Consider the following 24,164-nt stretch of genomic DNA (forward strand, 5'->3'; position numbering starts at 1 on the left):
TTTAGAAGTTCAGCATTTATAAATCGAGCCGGACTCGCTTTTCTAATCATTGCGAATAAATCTTGAGGTTCATCAAAAGAGTGAAATATTTACAAATAAGAACGTCATTGACAACGGTCCAAAAAGAGCGCTGACCGCTGCCTTATAACAAATCCTGTTCCATCAATCGGCAAGAAACTCGACAAGGTTTGTTCGCGCGGCAAGATTACGAAATCTTGAGAGATCGGGCGTCCATGAAGCAGATATAAAATTTCCTTTTAGTGAAAGAACTTGGTTTCGATAACTCGATAAGAGATCCAAGCAACAATAAATGAAGCTCTCCACCGTCCTTTTCGCCGCTGCCGCCGCCCAGGATGAAGGCTCCGACCGATGGACTTACTCTGACTACTCCGTCGACAACAACCTCTCCCTTTACGGCGGTAAGGCAGGTGCTGCCACCTCTGGCGCATACGGTTACGGTACTGATGGCAAAAAGCACGGTAATGGCCGATTCTGCCACTCAACCAAGGATACCGTCCATATTTACCGATGGGACGTTTCCAAGTACGGTTACTTCGCCCACTACAACCAGGTCGAGTGCGTCGGCGAGGAACTCTACTGCTTCATCGAGGAGCGAGCTCATTTTGGTCAGATCATTGGAATCCGAGCCGGTTGTGCTCAGATGATGAACCATCCACAGGTTGAACGAAATGACGCCGACAACACTAGCTTCAACGCTCTTCCATTCATCTCCCCCGTTTACAACCAAGAGGCTGCTCGAGGCAGAACATTCGACCAAAACAACAAAACCGGCACCGCCTACATCTACTACGGTATCGGTGGTTGCTTGTCTCACCCTGCTCAAAATGGTAACGACCAACTCAACTCGCAGTTCCTCACCTCCATGAGCAAGAACCATTACGCTTATGGACATGGCGGCTGGTACCAGAGCCAGTGTCTCCGAACTAACGGACCTAATGGTAACGCCGAACTCTTGCCTTTCGGTGTTTCCGTTTGCCGTGCTTGCTGCCTCGCTACTTACTCCGATGATATGTACCTTGACGCTCCCAGAACACCAGACACTGCTGACACCCCCGGTTCTAACCGAGGTGTCTGCAACTTCCTTCCATACCCAGCTCAAGGAGGAAATGCGGGTTTACCAAAGATCCCCGACGAAACCGTTTTCGATTGCTACAAAGGAGTTCTCTCTGACAACCCAATGACTAACAATTGCGACTCTACAACAGTGAGCGATGCTACCGGATGTGATTACTGCACTAAGCAGGTACAAAATCACCCTTAAAATCAGTACTAAAAATCATTTAGATCTACCCAACTCTTACCATGTACGAAGTCCCCAGCTACGAGTCGGACTTTTCTCAAAATCTCTTCGAGTCTAACTTTGTCCGATCTTCTGGAGCTGATGCAGAGGGTCCATGTGCTTACGGTACGCCCGGAGACTACACCTCGACTCCCAACTGCACTCCAACTGGTGTCATCGCCCAGCCCATGGTTTAAAACTTTTAATTTCTGTAAATATCCGATAAATTTGAATAAAAAGTATTGGAACAGAAAGCTATAAAAATTCTTTCTTGACTTCATAATAGTAAAATATTTGCCCTCTATATGCAAATATATCGCGAGTTTCTTACACATTCTGCTAAAAATTTAGTAGGAAATGCTATTCGGAGAAATTTCCCTCTGAAAACTGATCATGGAAGAGAGAAATCCGGCCGTGTTGTTGAATTTTTTTTTGTCCAAATTAGAAAAAACCGGCTGTTCTCGAATGCAGCTGCATTTCGAAACCAGGGGGTCCATCACATTTTATCTTCCAGCAGACTCCCTCCTCCTTCGCCGCCCATCCTCCATTTCGCTTGACGTAATACCCTCGAAAAAAGATGATTTTTCCCACGAGAGCCAAAAAATCGAAAAGGACTCCAAATGGAGCAATTGCTTTAGCATTGGGGATCAAAAATAGAGAGAACTTCCCTCTATTTTACCAAGAGTTTTTGCAAGAAGAATAAAAATCTGTTTCAACTCGAGAGAAATGTTTATCGAATTTTCCATCATAACAGCATTTTTTGTTCAGAGCACAAGAATCGCAATGTTCAACAGCCAAACTTCAACCAGCCCGGCTTCTACAAATCGTCAGCTACAAGCACTCGAAGGAACGTACAAATCCAGCAAACAGTACGACCAGCAAAAGAAAATCATAGAAGGCACTCGTAAATTGATGCAGCGAATGCCATCCGAAACCAGCGAGTTTTCTGATGGCGAAGATGCCCAACCTTCCCAAGATAGAAGTAAGGCTTCGTTTTGTTCTCGTTCTTCTTGTGAAATTCTAGTGACGAGAAAAATGAGAAAGTTCGAGCGAAAGGCGTTGGAAACAACGGAAGAGCATGTCAACTTGGAAAATCCTCCCCGAGTCATCGATATCGTAAAAAAATTGCATATTCGAGGATTAATAAGCAGTTCCTTCTTAGAAAAACGATCAGAAAACAGATGAGTCAATTGAAGAACTTGAGAAACCGGATGAAAACGCAGTCATTCTTGCCATGGTTGATGGTAAATAACGCTCATCTTTATCAATTTTTCTGAGATTTTTTTTTCTTAGAAAAGATGGACTTGATGCTTGCGAGATTCGAAAAAAGAGAAAAGGAAAGAAAAAGACAAGAGGCTCAACAGAAGAATGTGTTAACAGAGTTCGGAAATGTTCCGGATAAATTCCGGAAATGCCATTTCAACTTGGCCTCGAAGCCATCCTGATTTTAGAAACCTATTATAGTAGTCAGTTTTTTCCACGGTCGACAGTTCTACTTCCCATTTTTGAGAGTTATCCGGCTTTGCGGCGCAAAGTTTGCGCCACTTTATCCCATCAATTAGCCATTTTACCAAGTTATTCGCCCCTGCCACGCATCAGACTGCGCATTATTATTGAAAAAATCGTTTTTAATAAATATTCAGTTAGAAAATTAGACTAAATTAAGAATGATTTCGAAAAAAGCTAGTTTCCGCGACCAACCGATAACAAAAAAAGATGACAGCGATTTGAAACAACGATTATAAAACAAAAAGGAACGTATTTACTTTTCTGTTCTCGTCGCTAAAATTAGTTCTAGCTCTATTTCTGTATGTTTTCGAAATGAAATTAGATTCCAAAGACACCGTATTACCATTTATTTAGACTCCTAGAATGGAAAATATCGACGGAGTCAAGAGAAAGCAAAAGCCTTTTCTAGGGCAGAAAGCGCCCGTTGGTTATGTTCCCGGATTGGGTCGTGGTGCCACTGGTTTTACCACCCGTTCTGATATCGGTCCAGCTAGAGATATCTCCGATCCCACGGATGATCGCCACGCTGCTCCTGGCGAGGTAAGATTCAAATCTAAGTACTCCCTTATCAGCGTGTTTTTTCAAGAGGACAGTAGGTGACCAGCTCCGAAAACAGCTGCTCGAGGGGAAGTTAAAAATCGACCAACGGCGAACAGATTCTGACGAAGAAGATCTCAATGACACAAACTTTGACGAGTTCAATGGCTACATGAACATCAACCTCTTCCGCGGCTCTACGTATGACAAAGACGACAAAGAAGCAGACGAGATTTACGAGTCGATTGATAGCAAAATGGACGAGCGACGCAAAATATACAGGGAGAAGAAGGAACAAGAAATGCTTCAAAAGTATCGAGACGAAAGGCCGAAGATTCAAGAGCAATTCTCAGATTTGAAAAGAGAGTTGAAGGGAGTCAGCCACGACGAGTGGATAAACATTCCAGAAGTAGGCGACGGTCGAAACAGAAAACAACGAGGCTTTGGAAGATACGACAAAGAAACGCCCATTCCAGATTCGCTCATCAATATGCAAAGAAATCTCACTCAGATAACAAACACACTCGACAAAAACGTCCAAGGAGGTACTGCAACTTCTCTAACGGGCGAATTGGACATGGAGAGACTCGGAAAAGCGCGAAATCAAATTATGGATGTGAAACTGAAGCAAGTGTCCGACTCTGTGTCCGGACAAACAGTTGTCGACCCGACGGGATACTTGACCGATATGCAGAGTATGCTTCCAAGCTACAATGGGGACATCCAAGACGTGCGAAAAGCCCGATTGCTGCTGAAATCCGTGCGAGAAACGAACCCCAAGCAGCCACAAGCATGGATCGGCTCGGCCAGATTGGAAGAAGTCGTCGGAAGACTGGCGGAAGCTAGAGTTTTAATCATGCAAGGCACAGACAAATGTCCCAAATCCGAGGATGTGTGGCTCGAGGCTTCCCGTCTGGCCCCGGCTGACCAAGCAAAGAAAATATTTGCCGCCGCCGTGGCCGAAATCCCCAACTCGGTCAGGATCTGGTGCGCCGCCGCCAATTTGGAAAAAGAGAAAAAGGCCAAACGAAGAGTTTATCAAAAAGCGTTGGAGAATATTCCAAATGCTGTTCGACTCTGGAAAGCAGCAGTTGAGCTTGAAGAGATTGACGATGCAAAAGAGTTACTTACTCGTGCCGTTGAGGTTTTTAATGCTGTTTCATGTTGATTTTTAAGAATATTTTAGTGTTGTCCAAGTTCAGCAGAGCTTTGGCTCGCCCTCGCAAAGCTGGAGACGTATGATAACGCTAGAAAAGTCTTGAATAAAGCTCGAGCTACTATTCCGACTGATAAAAGTATCTGGATAACCGCTGCAAAGCTCGAGGAAGCGAATGGAAAGGTACTTTTGTTGGATTTTTGGAAGTTATCGTTGATTTTTTTTAAGTCGGAAAGATGTGCAATTGTCATCAAGCGAGCTTTGGAAGCCCTTCGTGCAAATGCCGTCGAGCTAACTCGAGAAGAATGGATCAAAGAAGCTGAAAAGTCGGAAAAAGCTGGCGCCCCAGCAACTGCACAAGCTATCATCAACGCAATCATCGGTGAAGGAATCGAAGAAGAGGACAGAAAACATATCTGGATGACAGACGCAGACGAGTGTATTGCAAATCAATCAATTCACTGCGCCAGAGCGATTTATGCATATGCACTTGACGAGTTTAAGAACAAGAAGTCGATTTGGCTTCGAGCGGCGTTTTTGGAAAAACAATACGGAACAAAGGTTTGATAAAAACACGGTCTTTTGGTTCTTTTCATCCTCCTTTTAGGAGTCATATGATAACATGCTCGAGCGGGCAGTAAAAGCCTGCCCCCGCGAAGAAAAGCTGTGGCTGATGGGCGCAAAGTCTAAGTGGCAACAGGGCGACATCAGAAGCGCGCGTGGTATTCTTGAGCAAGCGTTTGAATCGAACCAGCAATCGGAGGAAATCTGGCTCGCTGCGGTGAAACTCGAGTCTGAGAATAATGAACTGCTGCGTGCGCGGCAGATTTTGGCCAGAGCGAGAACTTCTGGTAAATTTCATACATCTGAAAGTCGATATAACAGGTCTTCAGCTTCTTCTCCTCGAGTCATGATGAAATCGGCGAAATTGGAATGGTGTCTCGGTGAGTTGGAAAATGCGATTTCGCTCCTTGACGAAGGACTCGCGAAATACTCCAAATTTGACAAGCTGTGGATGATGAAAGGAACAATCTTCTTGCAAATGAAAGGTCAGAAGAATTACCGCTACTCTTTCTCAACGATCGTTTTAGACGCTCACGCGGCGAGAAAAGCCTTTGCGAAGGGAATCGAGCACTGCAAAGATTCCAAACCGCTGTGGATTCTTCTGGCCGATTTAGAGGAAGGAGAAGGCAGGGGTCTGACATTTTGACTTTTATAACCCGTAAGATTTTGTATCTCTTCGAGTTTACGTCGACCCGGAAAACAGGCAATCCAGTGAAAGCAAGATCAGTTCTTGAGCGAGCTCGTCTCAAGAACCCTGCTTCACCAGAACTGTGGAAGCGCGCCATCGAATTGGAAAAACGAGTCTCTGGAAATGAAATCGCAGACCGTCTCCTTTCTAGGGCGATGCAAGAGTGTGCCGCCTCAGGATCACTTTGGGCGGAAGCAATCGAGTGTGCTTCGAGGCCAGCTCGAAAGGTAACCTGAAAATTTCACGGTCATAAAAATACCTGAGCTGTGATTGTCGCTCTTATTGATGACTAATTCGCATTTCGAGTTTTCTAGATGTTAAGTTGAAGCGGAATTCTTTTCGAGATACCTGTGTTTTTAATTTTCCTTAGACAAAATCAATCGATGCCTTGAAAAAATGCGAGCACGATCCCCAAGTTCTCCTTGCAGTAGCTCGAATGTTCTGGTCAGAGAGAAGGATTAACAAAGCAAGAGAATGGTTCAAGAAATGCACGAAGATCGACCCGGATTTCGGCGATGGATGGGCCTTTAGAAGACGATTTGAAGATGCTCACGGGACCGAAGGTAACTTTCATGTCAAGATCAGCTCTGAAATCATTATATTCAGCCCAACTACAGGAAGTCACCATTTCCTGCGCCAAGGCCGAGCCAAAGCACGGTGAGCGCTGGTGCAAGATCTCCAAGGACATCAACAACTGGCGTCTCAAAACTGCCGATATACTGCCACTCGTCGCCGATCGCTGTCCAATCACTTTTTAGATTTTATCGTCAGAGTTCAACGTTTCTTAAACTTTTGATTAACACAGAAAACACATGCTGCCACATTTAACCCCCACAATTTCATTTTCTTTTTAGAAAGTTATTGATAGAGAATCTAAATCGGAAGTGACACAAATTTCACGATGGACAGCGGAATCCAGCGACGAATAGGCATTGGCCGCGGTCGAGGAGCAATCGCCCGTTCTCCCGTCCCTTCAGCTCCAGTTCCGGAAACGCGACAAATGCAAAGGGATTCCATCAATGCCATCACCCAGGGAATGCAGGCAGCGACGATTGGCGGACGATACCGACCGTCAGGACGCGCACCAATGCCAGTTACACGATCTCGAGGTCCCAAGGAAGAACATTCTTCCGACTCTGGCCAGTTCTCTGGAGGTTCTGAAGGCCCTCCGAGTCCCGGTCATGGCTCCCTTGCACAAAGAGTAAAAGCCCAAGAAATGACTAAGGAGCAAAAGCGATTGGAAGAAGATACTTTCGATCAAAGCAAATTTCTTCAACCTTCCATGAAGTTGAAGATTCAAGAAGGCCAGTTTTACGGAAGCTCTGGCACAGAAGTCATTCTGTCATCCAATTTTTATCGGGTAAGAAAATAATCTTCCTTTTTATCACGTTATTAACAACCGAACTTAAGGTGGATATGAGAAATATGATGCGAGATGAGGAAGGTCGCGACATCTCGTGGTATCAATACCGAGTTGATTTCAAACCTTCCGTGGACGATGTTATCAAGCGAGAGGACTTGATCGACTACATCGCTGAACAGTTCGCTGATATCTTCCCTCCACTCTACATCTTCGAAGGAACGATGATTTTCTCCTTCAGCCCGATCGACGACAAGAAAGCGATCTTCAAGGTTGAGGACTGTCGAGATGGCGTTAAAACGGGCAAAATTATCGAAGTGTCGCTGACGCTCTCAAACACTTTCGTCCCTAACAACCCGCTCGGTATTCAAGTCATGAACTTGATCAATCGAAAAAATATGAAAGGTAAAAGACCATTTGGCCGTCACTCCTTCTTTACTCCTCTTTAGAAAATCTTTCGTTGGAACAAGTTCAACGAAGCTTTTTCCTCAGATCGCGCGCGGCGGAAGTTCACTCTGGAGGAAAAACCTTCGAGGTTTGGCCTGGCTACACTTTCGCCATCAACACATACGAAGCTGGATTGTTCATGGTCGCAAATATCCGTGCGAAGGTCATTCCAAACTTCACCGTCAAAGACGTTCTTCAAGGATGCTACAAAGAATGCTTGGAAGCGATTGCGACCAAGCCTCATCGTAAGATTTTTGTAATTATCGGTTTTGACGGTTGCTTTTCTAGTGAAAAACCTCGGCTTACAGGAGCTCTTCAAAAAAGAAGTGTCGAAAAGAATCATCGGCATCCAAGTAAGAACCCATTACAACAACAAAACGTACCGAATCGACGACATCGACTGGACCCAGCATCCACAAAGTCTTGTCCGAAAGGCAGACGGCAGCCTCTTCACTTACACTGAGTTCTATGCCGATCAATATAATGTAAGTTCTTTCCATAAAACCGTTTATCTATCTTCTTTTCAAGATACAAATAAAATCGCCTCATAATCAACCTCTTCTGGTAAATCGTCCGAAGAAGAGGCAGCAAAGACGAGCTGTTGGTGCGGATACGAATCATCTTATTCCAGAGCTCTGCAACATGACTGGACTTGATGAAAAGACGAGAAAGGACTTTCGCGTGATGCGAGATCTTGCAGTCCACACCCGAAAGAGTCCGCAACAGCGAGCGAATGAACTTCGTAAGCTCATAAAATACATGAAGGGCAAAAATGAAACATCAGGGAGGGTTCTTTAGACGATAGAATTTACTTTTCGCTTTGAATGAATTTAATTTTGAACCTCAAAAGGCATGGATACGCAGGCCTCGAAGGAATACATGGACAAGTGGGGAATGATGATCGGCAACGAAGATCAACACGCCGATCGAGAAGAGGAGCTCTTCAACGTCCGCGGCCGTGAACTGCCACCAGAGAACTTGATCTTGCGTAATCCAGGCGATCACGTTCTGAAAATTCTGCCTGGCAGCAAAGATGGTGACTGGGACAGGACGATTAAAGACTGGCACATGATCGAGACGCAACCTCTTCGAAGTTGGGGCTTCGTTTGCACAAAGAGGGACCAAAAGAGAGCACATTCCTTCTTCAACCATCTCAAAGATCAGGGAAAAAGGATTGGCTTCATCATTGACGAACCCACAGTTCGATGCGTCGATACTGATCGGAAGGATGACATTAACTACGCCATCGCGGAGATCTTTGATTCTCATTGGAATCAGGTAAAGATATAAATACACATGTGACTTTGAACTTGTCTTCAATCGAATACTATCAGTCAACAATATGCAATCTTAAGGGCGTTCCGACTGAAATGTTATTTGTCCTTTTGCCATCGAGAAAAGCTGATGTGTACGCCAACGTCAAATTGGCTTGCCTACAGCGAAATCCTCCTGTAATGAGCCAGTGCTTGCTCACTTCAACCATCATGGCGGATGACAAAATCGCTGCTGTTGCTTTCAAAGGTACTAATTTGTCACTTGATTGGGTTGTTCATCTGTTTAGTCGCGATGCAAATGTCTTGCAAGCTCGGTGGTGTTCCTTGGCAGGTGAAGATGAATATCAAGAACACCATGATCGTTGGTATCGACACCTACCACGATACTGACCGAAAAGGCAAGAACTTGACAGGATTTGTCAGCTCTTACAACACGAATGCGACGCGATGGTACTCCCAGATCGTGCAGATGTCCTCCAAGCAAGAAATATCCGACGGCTTATGTATGTGCTTCTTTTTGAACTTCCAAGTCAAGTTTATTTATAGCCCACATGATGGAAGGTGCTATCGAAGCCTGGAAGTACTTCAACGACGATAACCTTCCGAGTCGAATTATCATCTACAGAGATGGAGTCGGCGATGGTCAGCTCGAGTACATTCACAAGCACGAGTTGCCACAGATCCAGGACAAACTCAAAGAATACATCGGGCCTGGAGGTTGGGCGCAGGAACCAGAGCTCTTATACATTGTGCTCAAGGAGCGGTTAACGAATCTCAACTTTTATGAAATTTCAAATGAGCGATAAATTAAAAAGTTTTATAACCTAATGATAGAAACAAATCAACCAGCGTTTCTTCCGGTACAACGACATGGGTGAAGAAGACAACCCCTACCCCGGTACAGTTGTCGATTCCAAAATCACTCGACGAGACATGTACGATTTCCTCCTTGTCTCCCAAAAAGTGCGACAGGGTACTGTCACTCCCGTCCACTATAATGTGATTTACGATACGACGCTAAACCTCAGTGCGGACAGAATCCAAATGATCAGCTACAAGCTGACACACCTTTACTTCAACTGGCCCGGTACAATTCGCGTTCCAGCGCCGTGCCAGTACGCGCACAAGCTTGCTACCCTGATTGGAGATCATATTCACCACGAAATCACGGATCAGGACTTCGTATCCAAGCCATACTACCTCTAGAGCTGTCCATTATAACAGCGTTTTTTGTAACTGCCAACGCTTTCACAATTATTGAAACTAAACTTAATCTCTACATGCCAGCTCATATGCTAGAAACTTTAGCTTTTAATTTTGCTGTACATTTTAATTTGTGCTAATTACAGAATTTTCCCGAATTATTTGAAAACTTCTGTTTCTTTGATAAAATGAACCGATCTTCATCGCTCTTATATGTTCTCACTTTATATGTGAATGCTTTTAGTATATTTTTGGGTCAGTTCATTTTACTTCCGGACATTTCTTATGCTAATTATTTTCCTCGGAACTTCCGAGTCGGAAGACGAGCTGCTCCCAAAGTATAGCCTATAAATATTGAGTCTTCAATACTCTTCCTTTACCTCCTTTATAAAATCAACTGTTAATAAAGACACAAAGATATCTAGCAACATCCAGGACTCAAAAAGCTCCGAGTTCTACGTTGGCTCGTCATTCAGGCATTATTTTGTTGAAAGCAAGCAGTTCTTAGCCGCAAGAAAAAATGAAAGCGGATACACTTGGCATCGACTTTGAATGCGTTTTATGTAGAACTGTAAATCGCACATAAATACGACGTAAAATGGCTCCCGTTCGACCCCACTTGCTATTTTGCATTCATGGCTGGCTAAATTTCAAGCAAAACGGGTAGCAAAAGCATTCCTCGTTGATATCTCAATTTCCATCACTTGTCATTTTTGGCCCAGATGAAATGTTCTCAGCATGCATAAACTTGAAACGAAAAGGTCAGGGTTGGATTCTTCTTTATTGTTTGAAAGTTACAGTAACTAGAAAAAGTTGAACACTTTGCAGAAAAAGGATTGTCCCAAAAATTATAAGGTTATCGTGAAGAAAGTGCAAAAAAGAATAGTTTCAACCCTGCTATTTTTTTATAAGTGTGTTGTGTCATTTTCGGTGCTTTTTTCTTTGTACAGGAACGAACTTGAAGAGAATTACAAGGTGGCTGCTTCATATTGTTTTATCTTTGATATTTTCAAACGTCTAGGTCTTTCTTTTCGATCGGCTGTTCGAATTTACGTAGTTTGTTGTACAGTGACTGGAGGTAGCAGAAGATGCACTTGGTGTCGGGGCGGTTGCCCATGAAGATCATGTCTTCGACTTCGATCAAGGGCTCGGCATCAGCTTTTTCACTGAAAGAGAGGTTTAGAGATCGGGTTAAAGAGGGGGCTACTTACAGAGCAGTGTCAAAAGCAAGAGTGAAGTTTTTCCTTCTCTCGTCGTTGTTGTCTGTGTTGAGAATAACATCTTCCCATTTGAAGGCATCGGGGAAGAAGGAATGGGTCAGGGCGCAGAAGGCGCTTCCATCTGCCCAGCTCGAGGAATAATTGTTCACTTCAACAGGATAATCCTTGCACCGCACCTGAACCAATCAATGTCATATCCATTTAGCAAATAGTTTGTAGTAGCTACAGAGACTTCAGAGACTATTAATCAAACTTTATGGCTCTATTTTTTCTCTGAAGATTTGGCGTTTCACCAAATTGTTGGAACTACTCATTAGCGTCGATTATGTACTGTAAGCGATTTACCTGGCACCACTTGAGCAGAAGACTTTTGACACCCGTTGGGCCGCCGCCAGAAATCGTATTCGATCGTCTCAGCTTTCGATTTCTAAAAAAACACGATAAAACCTCAAGAGTAAGAAGAACCCCATAATTTCATGCGAGTATTTTTTCCGGTTGACTCACGCGCTCAGCTGTTTGATACCGGAAGCCTAAGTCGGGCGTGAATTAGGGACTTAGCTAGGGGTTTATTAACTCATACATTCAACCGGAAAGAGAAGCCAGAATGAATTGTTGTGATCCCCACCCACTGGGGTTTTTTCTTGCCAAGACGAAATTAAAATTTCATGACAGAAATCCTGAAGACCGAGCTTTATTAAGATTGATGGATCAATTTGCTCTTGGCCGTCTTCTTTGATAATTACTCTGGCCATGGACCATTGACTGATTAATGAAGGAGTATCTCCTGGCGCGTGCCCAAAATGAAAGAAGACCCGCAATTTTAAGTTTTTCTATTTCTGATACAATCATTTGCCGTTATAGTTGCTGCGAAAATTTATTATCCACCCGTTCTCACGTCCAGAATGATGATTGATTGATCAAGAGTATTTAGCATTTTAAAAACACATAATTTATGATTGGCGTAAGTACTCTGACCGTCAAATGGAGAAATAAGTGTCTTATCAAGTCTCTTTTTTTCTTGACCAGATACTTTAACTTTCTATTTTACTTATTCCAAATTTCAAATCATTGACTACTTCGAGTAAAGTCTAAAGCTGGGAAAACAGGTGGTAAGATTTTACAATGTGTTGAAAAACGGTCCTCGTAAAAATTTTCCTATTTTCATGTTTTTGTGTATTCACGCTAAGAAATTCGGTTCCTAAAATGCTAAGAACTTACTCTGGATTGTCCTCGCCGAGTCTGGACATGAATTTCTTCCTCGCCGCGGCCGCTCCCGAAGTTCCACCGTTCGGCATCGATTGAATTCTCGTCAGTTCTGCCTTTCTCTGGTCAGTTCTTCGCTTCAGGTCGGCGATCGCTGATTCTTTTTTGCTCTGATCAATAGTGTTAGGAGCCGCGCAATTATATCCTGCAGGCTTGTCGAGCATCGTTGCTCGTCTACTGATCACGCTGCTGAGAAAGAGGGCTGAGTTACGTTTCGCCTCATCCTCCTTTTTAATATCGGGAGTGCTCGTTTCAGATCGTGGGAGGAGGGAACATGGTCGTGGTTTTGGCCGTAATTGAACTGTAACGCTGCTTTTCTGGGGCGGGGTTATTTCTGGGGATGGCGGGGAGGAACCCGTAGAGCCCGTGGGGATAAACGCAGAGGGGCCACGCTTGGGGATGACTTTAGGGGCGTAGTTGGGGACGGAGAATGCTTCACGCGCTGGGGGAATCTTCATGTTCACCCCCATTACGGTGTGTCGCCTGGGGTTAGCCCGCGAGGGGTTGTTTGGGAACGCAACTGCATTTTCGTCAAGTGCTCTGAATTTGGAAATCAAGGAGGAGACATTTCCGCTTTTTCTTCCGGACTCAGCTACCGTCGCTACGACCATCTTTTTCTTCTACTTGGAAAAATACAAAAATCGATCTCCTTCTGTGTGCGCTGGCTCTGTTTTCAAAAAAAATGGGAATTTTTTTCTTTTGTCTTTTTGGGCTACCAAGGGCGGCGAAATAATGGGGGAAGATTCGATCTGCGATTTTTTGGAGAGAGCCGCGCGCGACTCCACCCAGCGAAGGAGCGCCGCCTGTTCACACAGAAAAATATCCACTAAACACCATAATTCCTGAAAACAATCAGATTAGTCAATGATTGTTCGATCACTGACACGAATTAAAATTGTGGTACTCATGATTTCAATAGATTGGTATTTCAAGAATTTGATGGTCTTAGTAAGACCAACCTTTTTTGGGACACTGATGATGAAGGCAAATCTAACTTCAGCCAGGTAAAGTTAGCCCTAGTCTTTGTCTTCAGAGTGTTCCAAGATTCTGCCGTATCCAAAGGTCATATTTAGAAGCACTCTAACATTTCAAAAAGTCTTTCTAAACTGTGCCAAATTTGACACTATTGGCAAACTTTCTGAAAACCGGAAAGTAGGTGCTCGAGTTTTGGCTTCTTGAGCAGTCAAGATCGCCGCGGCACCGCGTCTTTGACTCCTTGTCAAGATAGATGGTCTCCAATGTTCGATTGGAGGAGTCGGTCAATTTTTGACAAAAACAAATTTACTCCCCACTTGATTCTAGGCGCCAAGGTGTTGGCACTGGCCTTGAACGAGTTAAACCAACCAAACATCACAAATACATATCAATTCTCAGGGAAAGAGAAGATAAACAGAGAAACATTGGCGGCAAGGGTAATTAAGGGGTCAACAACGATTTTATGAAAGTAAAACAACTTGTAAGAAAAAATTGTTTCGCCGAAAAATCGTAAAATACAGGTCAATGACATTTTGAAAATCATAAAAAAGCATGATTTCTAAAACAAGACTTTGCTAAAGCTTGACCTGTTTTTTGACCCTAATCCGCTTTTCTTTCATACTTTTTTCGTCAATCGAGCAAATGTGCACCGAACCACTTTATTAATCGATTCTAATTTAGAAACTCGTCTTATTAGACGAAAGCTACTGTCCTTCGCAGAATTAAGTTATACTGTCTCGCGATCGATCTCGCAAATCGAGCATGAGCTACAGTGAATCAGAAGCCGCGACTACAGTAAAAGACGCTTGCACCTGTCAGTAAAGAGCCTCGTTTTATCTAAATTTCTTCAATCAATATTTGAAAATTTATTGCCTCTGCTCGGTGCTCCACAATTCAATAAAATTCTTGAAAATTATACTCGCTGGAATTTTCCAAAAGTCAAATGTTTCGCTAAAAAAAGCGGAGATGACCTTAAAATCCACCAAATCTTCACCTTTTCCTGTATCAATCCCAATTATCGACGTCAATTTACAAGCATTGAGTTACAGTTATCTGCTCTAATTTCATGCCATGCCACGTGATCAATAAACGGCCAACATTGTAACTTAGGAAAATCAAGCTAATTACCATGGATTTTGAAGAGGATGTGGAGGAAAGTTCAGAGATCGCACCAACCGTCATGCTTCGCCCAGAGTCGGTATACAATTTGCTCTTGCCAGAAGAGCCACTTTTACTGACGATTTCTTACCGCCAGTTGACAACATTGAAGAGGCAAATTACTATGACGTACTTTGATCCGTAAATTTGATCCGAATAATTTATAGTGTAAGTCGCGATAATATTTACGCCAATTAGCGGGACTTTGAGCACTTTTCGTTTATAATGTCAGAGCATCCCGGTCGTCCAGGTGTTCTTGTTTTTCAAAATTGTGACATGTGACACCATGAAACGATAAATTATTAAAATAAATCAAACAACGGATTAAACCTACAATGAAATTCACATCGTAAAACTCCCTATATTGATTTCATGATTTTGATATTGAAAAAACTCTGTTTAAGTGAATACTAAAAGCAAAATCACAATTGCGGTCGCCTATCTAAACCAAAAGCTCATTGTAATCTCAAGTTCGCGCTTCCCACACCCGGCCACCAACCATTAATATTAATCTAACAAGCTAATACTAGACACGCGTATTTATAACTTCCGATCGTTTTGTTTTGTTTGTCAACTGTTTTCCTGCAGTTTCGACGGTTTGACTGATTGAGGATGGTTTCGCCGTGCTGGGGCGAACCTGGGTCTTTGGCGATGCACTGACGCTAGAACTTTTGGGCTGGGCGGTTTGAGGACGCGCTCGGATTGATGACTCTGACGGACTTGGACTAGAGGAGCTCTCAGCTGCGCCGAAATCGTCTTCACGGAGGGATGCTTGTGAAGGAGTTCGAGACACACGACCCAGATCGGTTTCTATTCAGTTTTATTATTTAAATCGTCATTTCTTTCGTCACTTACTTTTGTCTCCGAATCTGTCGTTGCTAGCAGTGCTGCTTTGGAGACTGGCAACTGAGCTCTGAAAAGAAATCGCTGTTGAAATCAAGGAAGAGAAGCGTTTTCAAACCATGCTTCGTTGAACCCGTGCTCGGCTTCGGGTTCGTTTCTCCACCACGATTTCATCATCTGTTGTAGGAATATTTAGAGGAGGCTGATTCTTCGATTTCTGACGGTTTTCTGAAGAGTTTTGGTTACGAAAATAGAAAATTCCTCCGCGATCGGTTTATGATGAATTACTTCCGATCAAATATCTTTTTCATTAGAGAGATTTATCCGCAGCTGTCTGTCTAGTCACGTGGGAAATTCTGCTGAGTCCGGTGAGGTTAGGTCTATTTGGCAACAGAAGAGCTCTGTAAATCGCAAGATATATTGACGCAAGCTGCTTCTTACCGATCTCAGCAGTCTTTGCTTTGTGCAGCGAGCGCAGTCGGGATCGAATCGCTTTCCGGGCTTCGTAGTCGTCCTCTTCATCGAGCTAAAATTTTCATTAAAAACTAACCCCGCTCATGCTTCCTTACCATCTTTTCCAACTCATCGACATCGAAAATCTCATCTAGTGTCTTTTTTCTCGGAGCAACCGTCATCGGGCTCGGACTGTCTTTCTCGCTCAACTTAAAAAAAAACGTCCGTTAGTTTAACCCAGCCGCGTAAAAAGTTAATCCCACGAGTTTACCCTGACCTTATAAACGCACATGTACTCTGACGTTAATTTTTTTTTTGCCGTACCGATTGAATTGGAATTTACTACTGGTGTCAAGAGAAGATCCGCTCTGGTTTGAAAAATGAGGATGTTAATATACCTTTTTGTATGCGGAAGAGCAGAAATCAGAGCAATTTGGATTTTCTCATATTTGACGAGTTACAAATTTTACAAATATTTGATGCTCATCCAAGTGCTTTGGGAGTGCGATCGAGTTTATACGGAATCATGCGTAAAATGATACAAAGGGAATTTTAACAGACAAAATGGGACCAAGTTTTACTACCTTTTTAATAGCTTTAATCTCGTCTCTCGTAAAATTATTTCATTCTCTATTTATTCACTGATTTCTTTTTCGGTTTGTCGCAAAATTTCAAAAGAAACGATTCTCAAGAAAATAAAATTTTCAGGACAAAATTGAGATATGACGAAGGAGGCAGGAGAGACTACGGAGAGTTCATAAAAGTGGCGCCTAGCGCACCCGGCTTTATGTGCGATAATGTCAGAAAATGTACTTCTTAGGCACGTGCCGTTTCCCACCTCAGAAATAGAGAGAAACAAAAAGATAGCAGGCCTCCAAATTCAAAGCCTTTCTCAGTACCTGGCTGGACTCGAGAAGAGATAGTCGCGTTCGCAGATCGTCAATAGTATCATTTTGCGTTTTGACCGTTGAGTTGAGCGATTTGACTTCTTTTGAAAACCTCTCGTATTCATCTTTGAGCGTCGCGTTTACGTCTTCGACTTCTTTCTTCAGGAAATTGTTTTCTTTTGTCAGTTTTGTGTTTTCGTTTTCGACCTTGTCCAATCGAGCCAGGATTTTTGAAGCTAGAATTCGAATGAAGCAAAAATAGGATCACAAAAGAAACCTGAGAGTTGAAGGTGTCAGAAATCCTGTCCAAGTCATTTTTCGTCACTTCTGGTTTAACAACTACTGGCTGGCTGCTTTCAATCTTTTTGTGATTCGTCAGAACCGGTTCTGTTTTCGGCTGATGGTCTCTTAAAAATTTCAGTAAAATTTCAGGTTTTTGCGCCATCGTTCTTGTCATTTTCTTATTCTAAAATTTATAACTTTATAAGCGGATTGTTCCGTTTTAGACTGGGCTTTATATGGGCTCATTTAGTTATTCATTTTTTGAGCTTTTTGTTTTAAGTTGATACAAGAGCCTTTGCCGCACGCGCGTCAGAATAATCATTATCTCCAGAGGACGAGTTAATCATGGCTGGAGGGGTTAATTAGCGAATTTTCTGTATTAACCTGTCATTAGAAGTGGATGATTGCATTTTAAGCTTCGCAAGGACGGGTGCTTTCCGAGATCGATCAGGAGTTCCATTCGCTTTTGGTGGGCGAGAATCAGTTCCAGATTCTGCATCAGACATAGCAATCATTGAAGTTGGCCTGAATCATGGTTGAAGATCTGTGTGCCCAAAAAGACGGCCCCTGGCTGATCTAAAGTTTATGGCAGTAAAATATGGATGTTTGACCGCAATTTTTCAAAGGCAAAAGAGCCAGGTTATTCTAGTGTTAAAGTTCTTGTAACTATATTAGTCTGGGCGCTGAAAGGATTGACAAATTAGGCGCAAAGAGGCTCACGTCAAATATGCATCCTTGTCGCGTCTTCTGGGCACAGAAGAAGTGTGGTACGGTACTGTACTTTCCTCCGACACAAGTGGACACGTGTAGTCACCTGCCCGAGGCGATTACCCAGGCCCCCTTCCGATTTATGGCTACTAAGCCCTTTCTCCGTGCGCTTCTAGGGCATGAAAGAAGAAAGCTACTTTACCGTGGTTGTTTCTCCCGGTCAGTAAGGACTTGCTGAAGCTTTGACATCGTTTTGGAGCAGCGAATTGAATCTGGACTTGGTGGCACTTCCGTTCTTTTCGAAGCCATTTGTGGGGAGCCAGAGAACATGGCGAGGGGATGACCTCCGCCGAAAGGGGTTGATGGGGTTGTTGGAGTCGTGGGATTGCTTTAGTTAGAGTTTAAAGAATGTTAGACGCGCTTGTGGCTTTTTGAAGAGCAATAAGATTTGAAAGCGTAAGGGTTTAAACCGGAAGTAATGTTAATATTTCCCCTCTGTTTTTCTCTCTGAATTGCAAAAATTAATTTCAAAACTCTTTCCTTGGCGGGTTGACTCTTCTGTGATTCGTGCTCTGGAGCTTCATCGCCGCGAGTTTCAGGCTCTGACGGAAGCGATCTGCGCCGTCTTCTGCCTGTAGTTGTGTCCGAGGCGTTAGTGTGACTTCTGATTGAGACCTTTATCGGTTGGTTTAATGAGGTTGAAGAATCTTGTCTGAAATACCGTTGGAGATATGGACGGGCTCCTCGGGTGACGCTCCTGCCTCTTTCGATAGTGGCACCAGAATTGCCGGATGAGTTTCCTGATGGTTTTACATCATACTAAAATCTTAGTCAATCGATGAAATGCTGAAAATGAAAAGAAATAAAAACGACTGTGATAATAAAAGTTTCTATCATTTGATAAATATCGCAAAATTCATAACCTTAAATCATTTTTGCCGGTAGGAAAACATTCTCATTCAATTATTATTGTTTCGTAGCGATAATATATTTATGGTCTTTCTTTCCGACCATGAAGTCAATTTTAAATCGCTAACCACCCTTGGGTGACAACATTTTCACTTTACAAAGACGCGCGTACTCCCCAGCTGTGCGCCACTGTGAAAAATGAGCTGAGATGATAAGCGCCGTGGACCTTGTTATCGGATAAATTATTACTTGTTATTATTACCTGGGCCGCCGTGGTGTAGTTCACACTTCCGCTCAGGCGATTTGATGATGTCAACAGAAGAAGGGTTCAAATTTGAAAACTATTTCAAGTTCATCTGAGAATTTTCATTTCCGCTTTTAGTAGGTAACAGGGAAAAATTTGCGAAAAGATGTTATTTTATTTAAACGATTTCTAATAAGTTTTGAACCGCTATCTTATTACTAGCGCCTTCAACCATTTTATTAATCTGAATGGAGCTAATCGAGCTCCTACGGTCATCCGAAGGCCGGGCCGTCTGCGGCCTGTCGCGCATGACGACAGGTTTTGTATCCGTTCGCGCAGAACTGGGTCGATCTCGACCAGACGATCCTCTGCCAAAGTCGTGGTCTTCAATACCAGTCCCTCCTATTCCCACTCTCGGCCTTGTCGCGCTCACAGATCGATCCCTGCCAGTCTTTTTGTTTCTTCGTCTTCGCCCTCGACCTGAGCGTTCTTCGGAAGAGTCTCTTCCAGAATACTCGTCGGAGGAATATCTCTCGTTTCTTGAACTCTTCGTCTTTGTCGAGCGAGCGGCCAAATTCGTCGAACTTAGCGCATCTTTATCTCTGGCTCTCAAAAACGCTCCAACTTTAATTTTAGAAAATTCTCTTATCACGTACTCGACTCGAGCTGTAGATTACTGTAGTAGGTCAAGGTACAGCTGAGCTTTGTCTAAACGTCAGAAGAAAGTTTTTTTCACTTTTTATTGTAGTTGAAGTTACGTAATTGAATTATTTTGATTCTAATTAAAGAAGAAGGGTAGTAAAGAATAATTATTAATGGCCATTTCCTAAGCTCGGCGCCCGGCGCAATCGTGTGCTCATTCTTGTGGACTTTCTTTTATTGTCTTTTGAGGATCCTAATTGATTATTTCATCATTTGATTAGTGTAACGGAAGCATAAAATTTGATTTATCAGAACACCCGACACTGTCATGATGAAATTTAATTACTAGTGTTTGCTTTTTAATGAATATTTTCGAATAATTTGCAGATTATACTTCATTTTGTACTTTTTTGAGTAGCTTTCTTTCAGAATTAATAACGTAAGAGATAATATAAACGGACCCTGTATATATTTAAACGACGATGTTTTCAGAATTTGTCTTCCTTGATTTCAAATCTCTATTCTTTAATAAAAATCTTATCGAGTGTAATTTTAATGTATGTTTTTTGGATGCAAATGCGGTGAGTTTCGCGATGATTAGACTAGTGGTGATATCTTCCTAGTCCAGAGCTCAATGTGACAATAGCTGGGAGGTAGTAAGCACATACAAGCTCACTTCAACCTTTTTTCAAAAAAAGCGTACGCGCCCCAGTACCCAGATTTGCACCAGTCATTGCGCGCTTGTTAATTTGCACATGCGGATTAATCAGGAGAAAATTTCTTCAATAAAAATTGTAAAAAAAAAAAATTCCGAGATTGAGCTTGGGTTATTGACCGGAGCTTTTGCGGGGATCGAAGAAGATTTGAATTAGAACACACGTCCAAATTCTATCAATTTATTCTTGCTCTATCAATGTTTTTATGGGCCAGATTGGTAAAGAATGAAGAAAGTCAGGAAAAACAGAAAAGCAAGGAGAAATGTTTGATGCGTCGCCGCAAAAGGGGTTGGCTCAAGCAAGGAGTATGGATGCGACATGTGGGGAGCGTCATCATTTTCACATCGCCAAATCTAAAATCATAAAAAAACGCAAGGATAGCGAAGATTAAAACTGACCATTTCGCAGTCCTTTATCTCCTGGAATTGTTTCAACCAGTACCTGTCCCTCAACGTCTCTATATCTAAAAACGCGATAAGCAACTCCAGTCAGTATTCATGCTTACCGTCTTGTTCACAATATCCGTTATGCGTTGATACCAAATCAAGCCTCTCTTGGAGCTTTTGGCACGCGCTTCTCATATTTTCTTATTCGCTTCTTGATTCTAGCTGTTTTGGGACGTAAAATAAAAGAGCTCTGCCGGTATTCTTACACGTAAATCCGTTAGACCTTTTCTGACATTTGAATTTTCTGGCGCATCTTCCATAAAAACAAAACAAAACAAAACATAATACCAAAAACAGTCGCTAATTTCCCGTATATTTGAAAGAAAACAAGAAACTGTCTATCATCAAAATATCAAGACTCTTCCCTGGCCACGTTTTTGAGAGTGCTGATGTCGACTGTCAGACAGAATTGTAATTCCTGTTTGCGATTCCGACTCTACTCGCCGGATTATTGTCCAATGTTGCCTTCAAATACCAAAACAAGCTAAGCCACGGCAAGCAAGATAAATATTTCCCTCGAACAACCTTTTCTCAATTACAGAGCCACACAATCGTCACCCAAAGGACCCCAACACTTGGTTTTAATTACAGTTCACAAAATAAGCTCTTTCAAAAAGTCCCAAAGTGTTTATTTTGCTTCCTAAGTTCCGGCGGAACCTGAAATCTCTTCCTAAGGAGCTCGTAAAATCTGAGTCGCTAGAACAATCGATTTCTCTTGAATTTTTCGGATTGTTTTTTATTTTCATACTGAATTTTTGCATTTTAACGTTGACCGAGTCGACGTCTTCTTTCTCCCTTCTCCCCGGTTAAATTCGTCTATTTTGGGAACAAGAATTTATCCAATAATTTGACTCGTTAGATCTGCTGCAGCTGTCGCTCGGACAATAATCTGAGGATCAACACATGTTTCAGAAGAAATTGAACATTGATGACTACAGAATTTTCGACTCATGAGAAGTACCAATTAATAATTTGCAATGATACCATCAAAACGGTCGTAATTCTATTTCCAGCTATGAAAATATAATATATTTGTTATGCAGCTATTTAGAGTCGGAAAGAAGTCATCCTTCTAAATTCTCGCTTTCGCTAATTGATTATCAAGTCTAAATTGGCCAATTGTCTAAGTAATGAAGACGAAGATATATTTTAAGAAGACTGGAGTTAACTTTAACAAGCGGCTTTGCAAAAATACTGCTTCTGGAGCAATTATCTTGAGATGGTGTAAAAACCAGCGAAGATAGTGCCAAAAGTTACCGAAAAATTCAGATAGCGGCTGGTTTCTATGATAACGAAAAGAATTCGAGTCCGTTAGATATTGAGAAGGAAGGAAATTTTATTCTGGGAAATCAACAGTCAGGAATCATCTTGGAACAGTATCTATGCAGAAATTTTTGAATCATGCAGACTTAATAATTCTGAATAATGACCTTTGTGAATGCTCATCACTCCAAGTTTTGCTTTTGCCATATCCTTGTCATCGAACCAGTAGATTTCGATGTCCACCAAGTGATTCGGACCGGTTCTTTTGAATTTATCTTTTTCTGAAGGACAATCATCTCTTTGCAATGTTGAATGACTACTTACCGAGAGCAGTGATGACTTTAAAATTGTAATTGTGCTCGTCTGTCTCATCATCCAAAATATTGTCCTTCGTAAACAGCTCCGGGTCAAAAGCCTAAAAACTTGAATTTCTAAACGACGAGACTCTTATTCTTTAAAATCGAGTTCACGCTCAATCCTCATCTTTTAGATTTTTCTTGAAAAAATTGGTCATTTACGCTACCGTAATTTTAATTGTTGCTGGATAATCTTCCCCTTTCCGTCTATTCCAAAACTCATGATTGACCAGGACAATATCTCCTTCTGCCGAAATCAATTTGTCGGCAATTCCGACTTCGAGAAACCATTTGCCGCCCTCTTCTTCAGTCTCTCTTTTGAATTTCATACTGTACTCTTTTACCCAGTACTCTAGGTAATCCTTTTTGAGAAAATCGGGATACTCGTAGGAGGTCATTTTTAGCCTCAGAAATCTTTAAAAAAATGAAAAATAGAGCGCTGAGTGTTGGTTGGCTTCATTTTTACGAGTTTTTTATTTGACTAGCTAATATTTAACAACTCAATTTCAAATTGACAGTTTGTCAAAATCAAGCCAGATTCAGAATTTTTATTTTTTCGAATTTTATTTGAATTAAATATAAATTTATTTATTTTTTATTAAATGAAAATTTTCTAAATATCAAAAAAAAAAAATTTTTTTTAAAGCGATCGTCAATAATATAAATTTAGTGATTTCAGAACAGGAGTCTTTAGTTGTCTCTGAAAGAAACCGTGAAAACCCTAATCGCATTTCTCTCCGCTCCAAAAATACAATTCCCGTACTGTACCATTTCTAACTCAATTTAACGCCATTAAGAAAACATCAACTCAGCAGAACTTAAAATTCAAATATATGAGAAAGTGTTCCTGCCAAACTTGATTTTGGTCTTATCGGCATCAGCTTATGCTAATGGTACAACCACAAATCCTTCCTGATAGTGGTGATCCGAACCGAACTCGATGATTAAAAATGCTATTACTTGCATGGTCTATCCAGTTGTTTTTAAAAATGCAAGAAGGAACCGGCAGACTTTCTTAATTATAAATCATCTCTGGCATTTCAGAAAACTTTGTAGTTCCAGTAAAGTCTTTTTGATTAAATAAAACGTCCCCATTTTCGATGACAAGTGAAGATAGTGTCACAACGATTTTGAAAATATTGTCCGGTGACGTCTTTTTCCTTTGTCAAAATTTATATCTTTCAAAATTTTGAAAAAAATTGTAATTACAGTCATTTGCGCTGTTGTTGGCAAACAAAGGAGAAACTTATCTTTTAATGCCTCGGCAATAGCTCTTGAATAAGTTCCATTGAAAGAAGTGGCCGGCAAGAGGGATCAGCGTATTTTTGCGCTTCTCGAAAGGCCAAGTTTTCTAAAAATCCTGAATTGTTAGACAAGCAAAGGAGCAGGTTATCGACATAATTTACACGACATTAAGTTGTCATCTGTTTTTACGAGGTAAATTAGATCCTGTGAATTGTTTTAGAGCTAATTTAAAGCTGTAAAATAAATGTTTGAATACTTGAGGGTTCATTGGAAAAGACAGTAAAGTATCAGCAAAAAGCCTCCACAGAAATTGACGCAAGAATCAATCCCTTTGATATTACTAGAGCGAACTGACCAAAGATGGTGCACCAAAATGCCCTTCTTGTCGATGAAGGGTTAAAGTGTCAAAAAAGTGACTTTTTGATGTATATTTTACAGTAAATTCACGAAGGGATGATGAATTATTATGAACCCTAATGACTCGGGTTTATTTTTGGCGGAGCTGGCTCTCGAACG

At 41.9% G+C, this 24,164-nt stretch overlaps 6 protein-coding genes across 8 annotated transcripts; 4 read left to right on the top strand and 2 right to left on the bottom strand.

The window, feature by feature from the left end:
- The first annotated feature begins 152 nt into the window (after nucleotides 1-152).
- LOC145696426 (uncharacterized) lies at nucleotides 153-1,554 on the top strand. The gene is made up of 3 exons (XM_081773460.1): nucleotides 153-186; nucleotides 262-1,264; nucleotides 1,306-1,554. Exons 2-3 carry the CDS (start codon nucleotides 311-313, stop codon nucleotides 1,495-1,497), a joined length of 1,146 nt encoding a protein of 381 aa, XP_081629586.1. The 5' UTR covers nucleotides 153-186; nucleotides 262-310; the 3' UTR covers nucleotides 1,498-1,554.
- Nucleotides 1,555-2,071: 517 nt separating this feature from the next.
- LOC145700111 (uncharacterized) lies at nucleotides 2,072-3,139 on the top strand. Its single transcript, XM_081777368.1, has 4 exons — nucleotides 2,072-2,282; nucleotides 2,325-2,416; nucleotides 2,463-2,544; nucleotides 2,594-3,139. Exons 1-4 carry the CDS (start codon nucleotides 2,084-2,086, stop codon nucleotides 2,743-2,745), a joined length of 525 nt encoding a protein of 174 aa, XP_081633494.1. The 5' UTR covers nucleotides 2,072-2,083; the 3' UTR covers nucleotides 2,746-3,139.
- Nucleotides 3,140-3,162: 23 nt separating this feature from the next.
- LOC145700110 (pre-mRNA-processing factor 6-like) lies at nucleotides 3,163-6,576 on the top strand. 3 transcript variants are annotated; one of them, XM_081777366.1, is made up of 10 exons: nucleotides 3,163-3,349; nucleotides 3,396-4,490; nucleotides 4,533-4,685; nucleotides 4,731-5,063; nucleotides 5,110-5,353; nucleotides 5,396-5,551; nucleotides 5,594-5,692; nucleotides 5,770-5,981; nucleotides 6,125-6,317; nucleotides 6,361-6,576. In XM_081777366.1, the coding sequence occupies exons 1-10, from the start codon at nucleotides 3,173-3,175 to the stop codon at nucleotides 6,510-6,512; spliced, it is 2,814 nt and encodes a 937-aa protein (XP_081633492.1). In that variant the 5' UTR covers nucleotides 3,163-3,172; the 3' UTR covers nucleotides 6,513-6,576. The 3 variants fall into 3 exon arrangements, with proteins under 3 accessions (XP_081633492.1, XP_081633490.1, XP_081633491.1); XM_081777364.1 differs by having other exon boundaries at nucleotides 4,533-5,063; XM_081777365.1 differs by having other exon boundaries at nucleotides 5,396-5,692.
- On the top strand, nucleotides 6,574-10,475 carry LOC145700109 (piwi-like protein 1). Its single transcript, XM_081777363.1, has 10 exons — nucleotides 6,574-7,114; nucleotides 7,165-7,519; nucleotides 7,564-7,806; nucleotides 7,850-8,046; nucleotides 8,090-8,343; nucleotides 8,410-8,839; nucleotides 8,917-9,082; nucleotides 9,123-9,338; nucleotides 9,382-9,591; nucleotides 9,668-10,475. Exons 1-10 carry the CDS (start codon nucleotides 6,656-6,658, stop codon nucleotides 10,039-10,041), a joined length of 2,904 nt encoding a protein of 967 aa, XP_081633489.1. The 5' UTR covers nucleotides 6,574-6,655; the 3' UTR covers nucleotides 10,042-10,475.
- A 474-nt stretch (nucleotides 10,476-10,949) lies between these two features.
- Nucleotides 10,950-17,618, bottom strand: LOC145698345 (uncharacterized). Its single transcript, XM_081775543.1, has 12 exons — nucleotides 17,504-17,618; nucleotides 16,850-17,073; nucleotides 16,067-16,159; nucleotides 15,939-16,023; nucleotides 15,616-15,725; nucleotides 15,510-15,567; nucleotides 15,237-15,464; nucleotides 14,625-14,740; nucleotides 12,477-12,631; nucleotides 11,604-11,685; nucleotides 11,250-11,434; nucleotides 10,950-11,204 (listed from the first exon to the last, which is right to left on the bottom strand). Exons 1-12 carry the CDS (start codon nucleotides 17,616-17,618, stop codon nucleotides 11,048-11,050), a joined length of 1,608 nt encoding a protein of 535 aa, XP_081631669.1. The 3' UTR covers nucleotides 10,950-11,047.
- Nucleotides 17,619-22,131: 4,513 nt separating this feature from the next.
- On the bottom strand, nucleotides 22,132-22,822 carry LOC145699452 (uncharacterized). The gene is made up of 3 exons (XM_081776724.1): nucleotides 22,571-22,822; nucleotides 22,372-22,462; nucleotides 22,132-22,328 (listed from the first exon to the last, which is right to left on the bottom strand). Exons 1-3 carry the CDS (start codon nucleotides 22,799-22,801, stop codon nucleotides 22,165-22,167), a joined length of 486 nt encoding a protein of 161 aa, XP_081632850.1. The 5' UTR covers nucleotides 22,802-22,822; the 3' UTR covers nucleotides 22,132-22,164.
- Nucleotides 22,823-24,164: the final 1,342 nt, after the last annotated feature.

Source organism: Oikopleura dioica, chromosome 2 (assembly GCF_907165135.1).
Source record: "Oikopleura dioica chromosome 2, OKI2018_I68_1.0, whole genome shotgun sequence".
In the NCBI taxonomy this organism is placed as follows: Eukaryota; Metazoa; Chordata; class Appendicularia; order Copelata; family Oikopleuridae; genus Oikopleura; species Oikopleura dioica.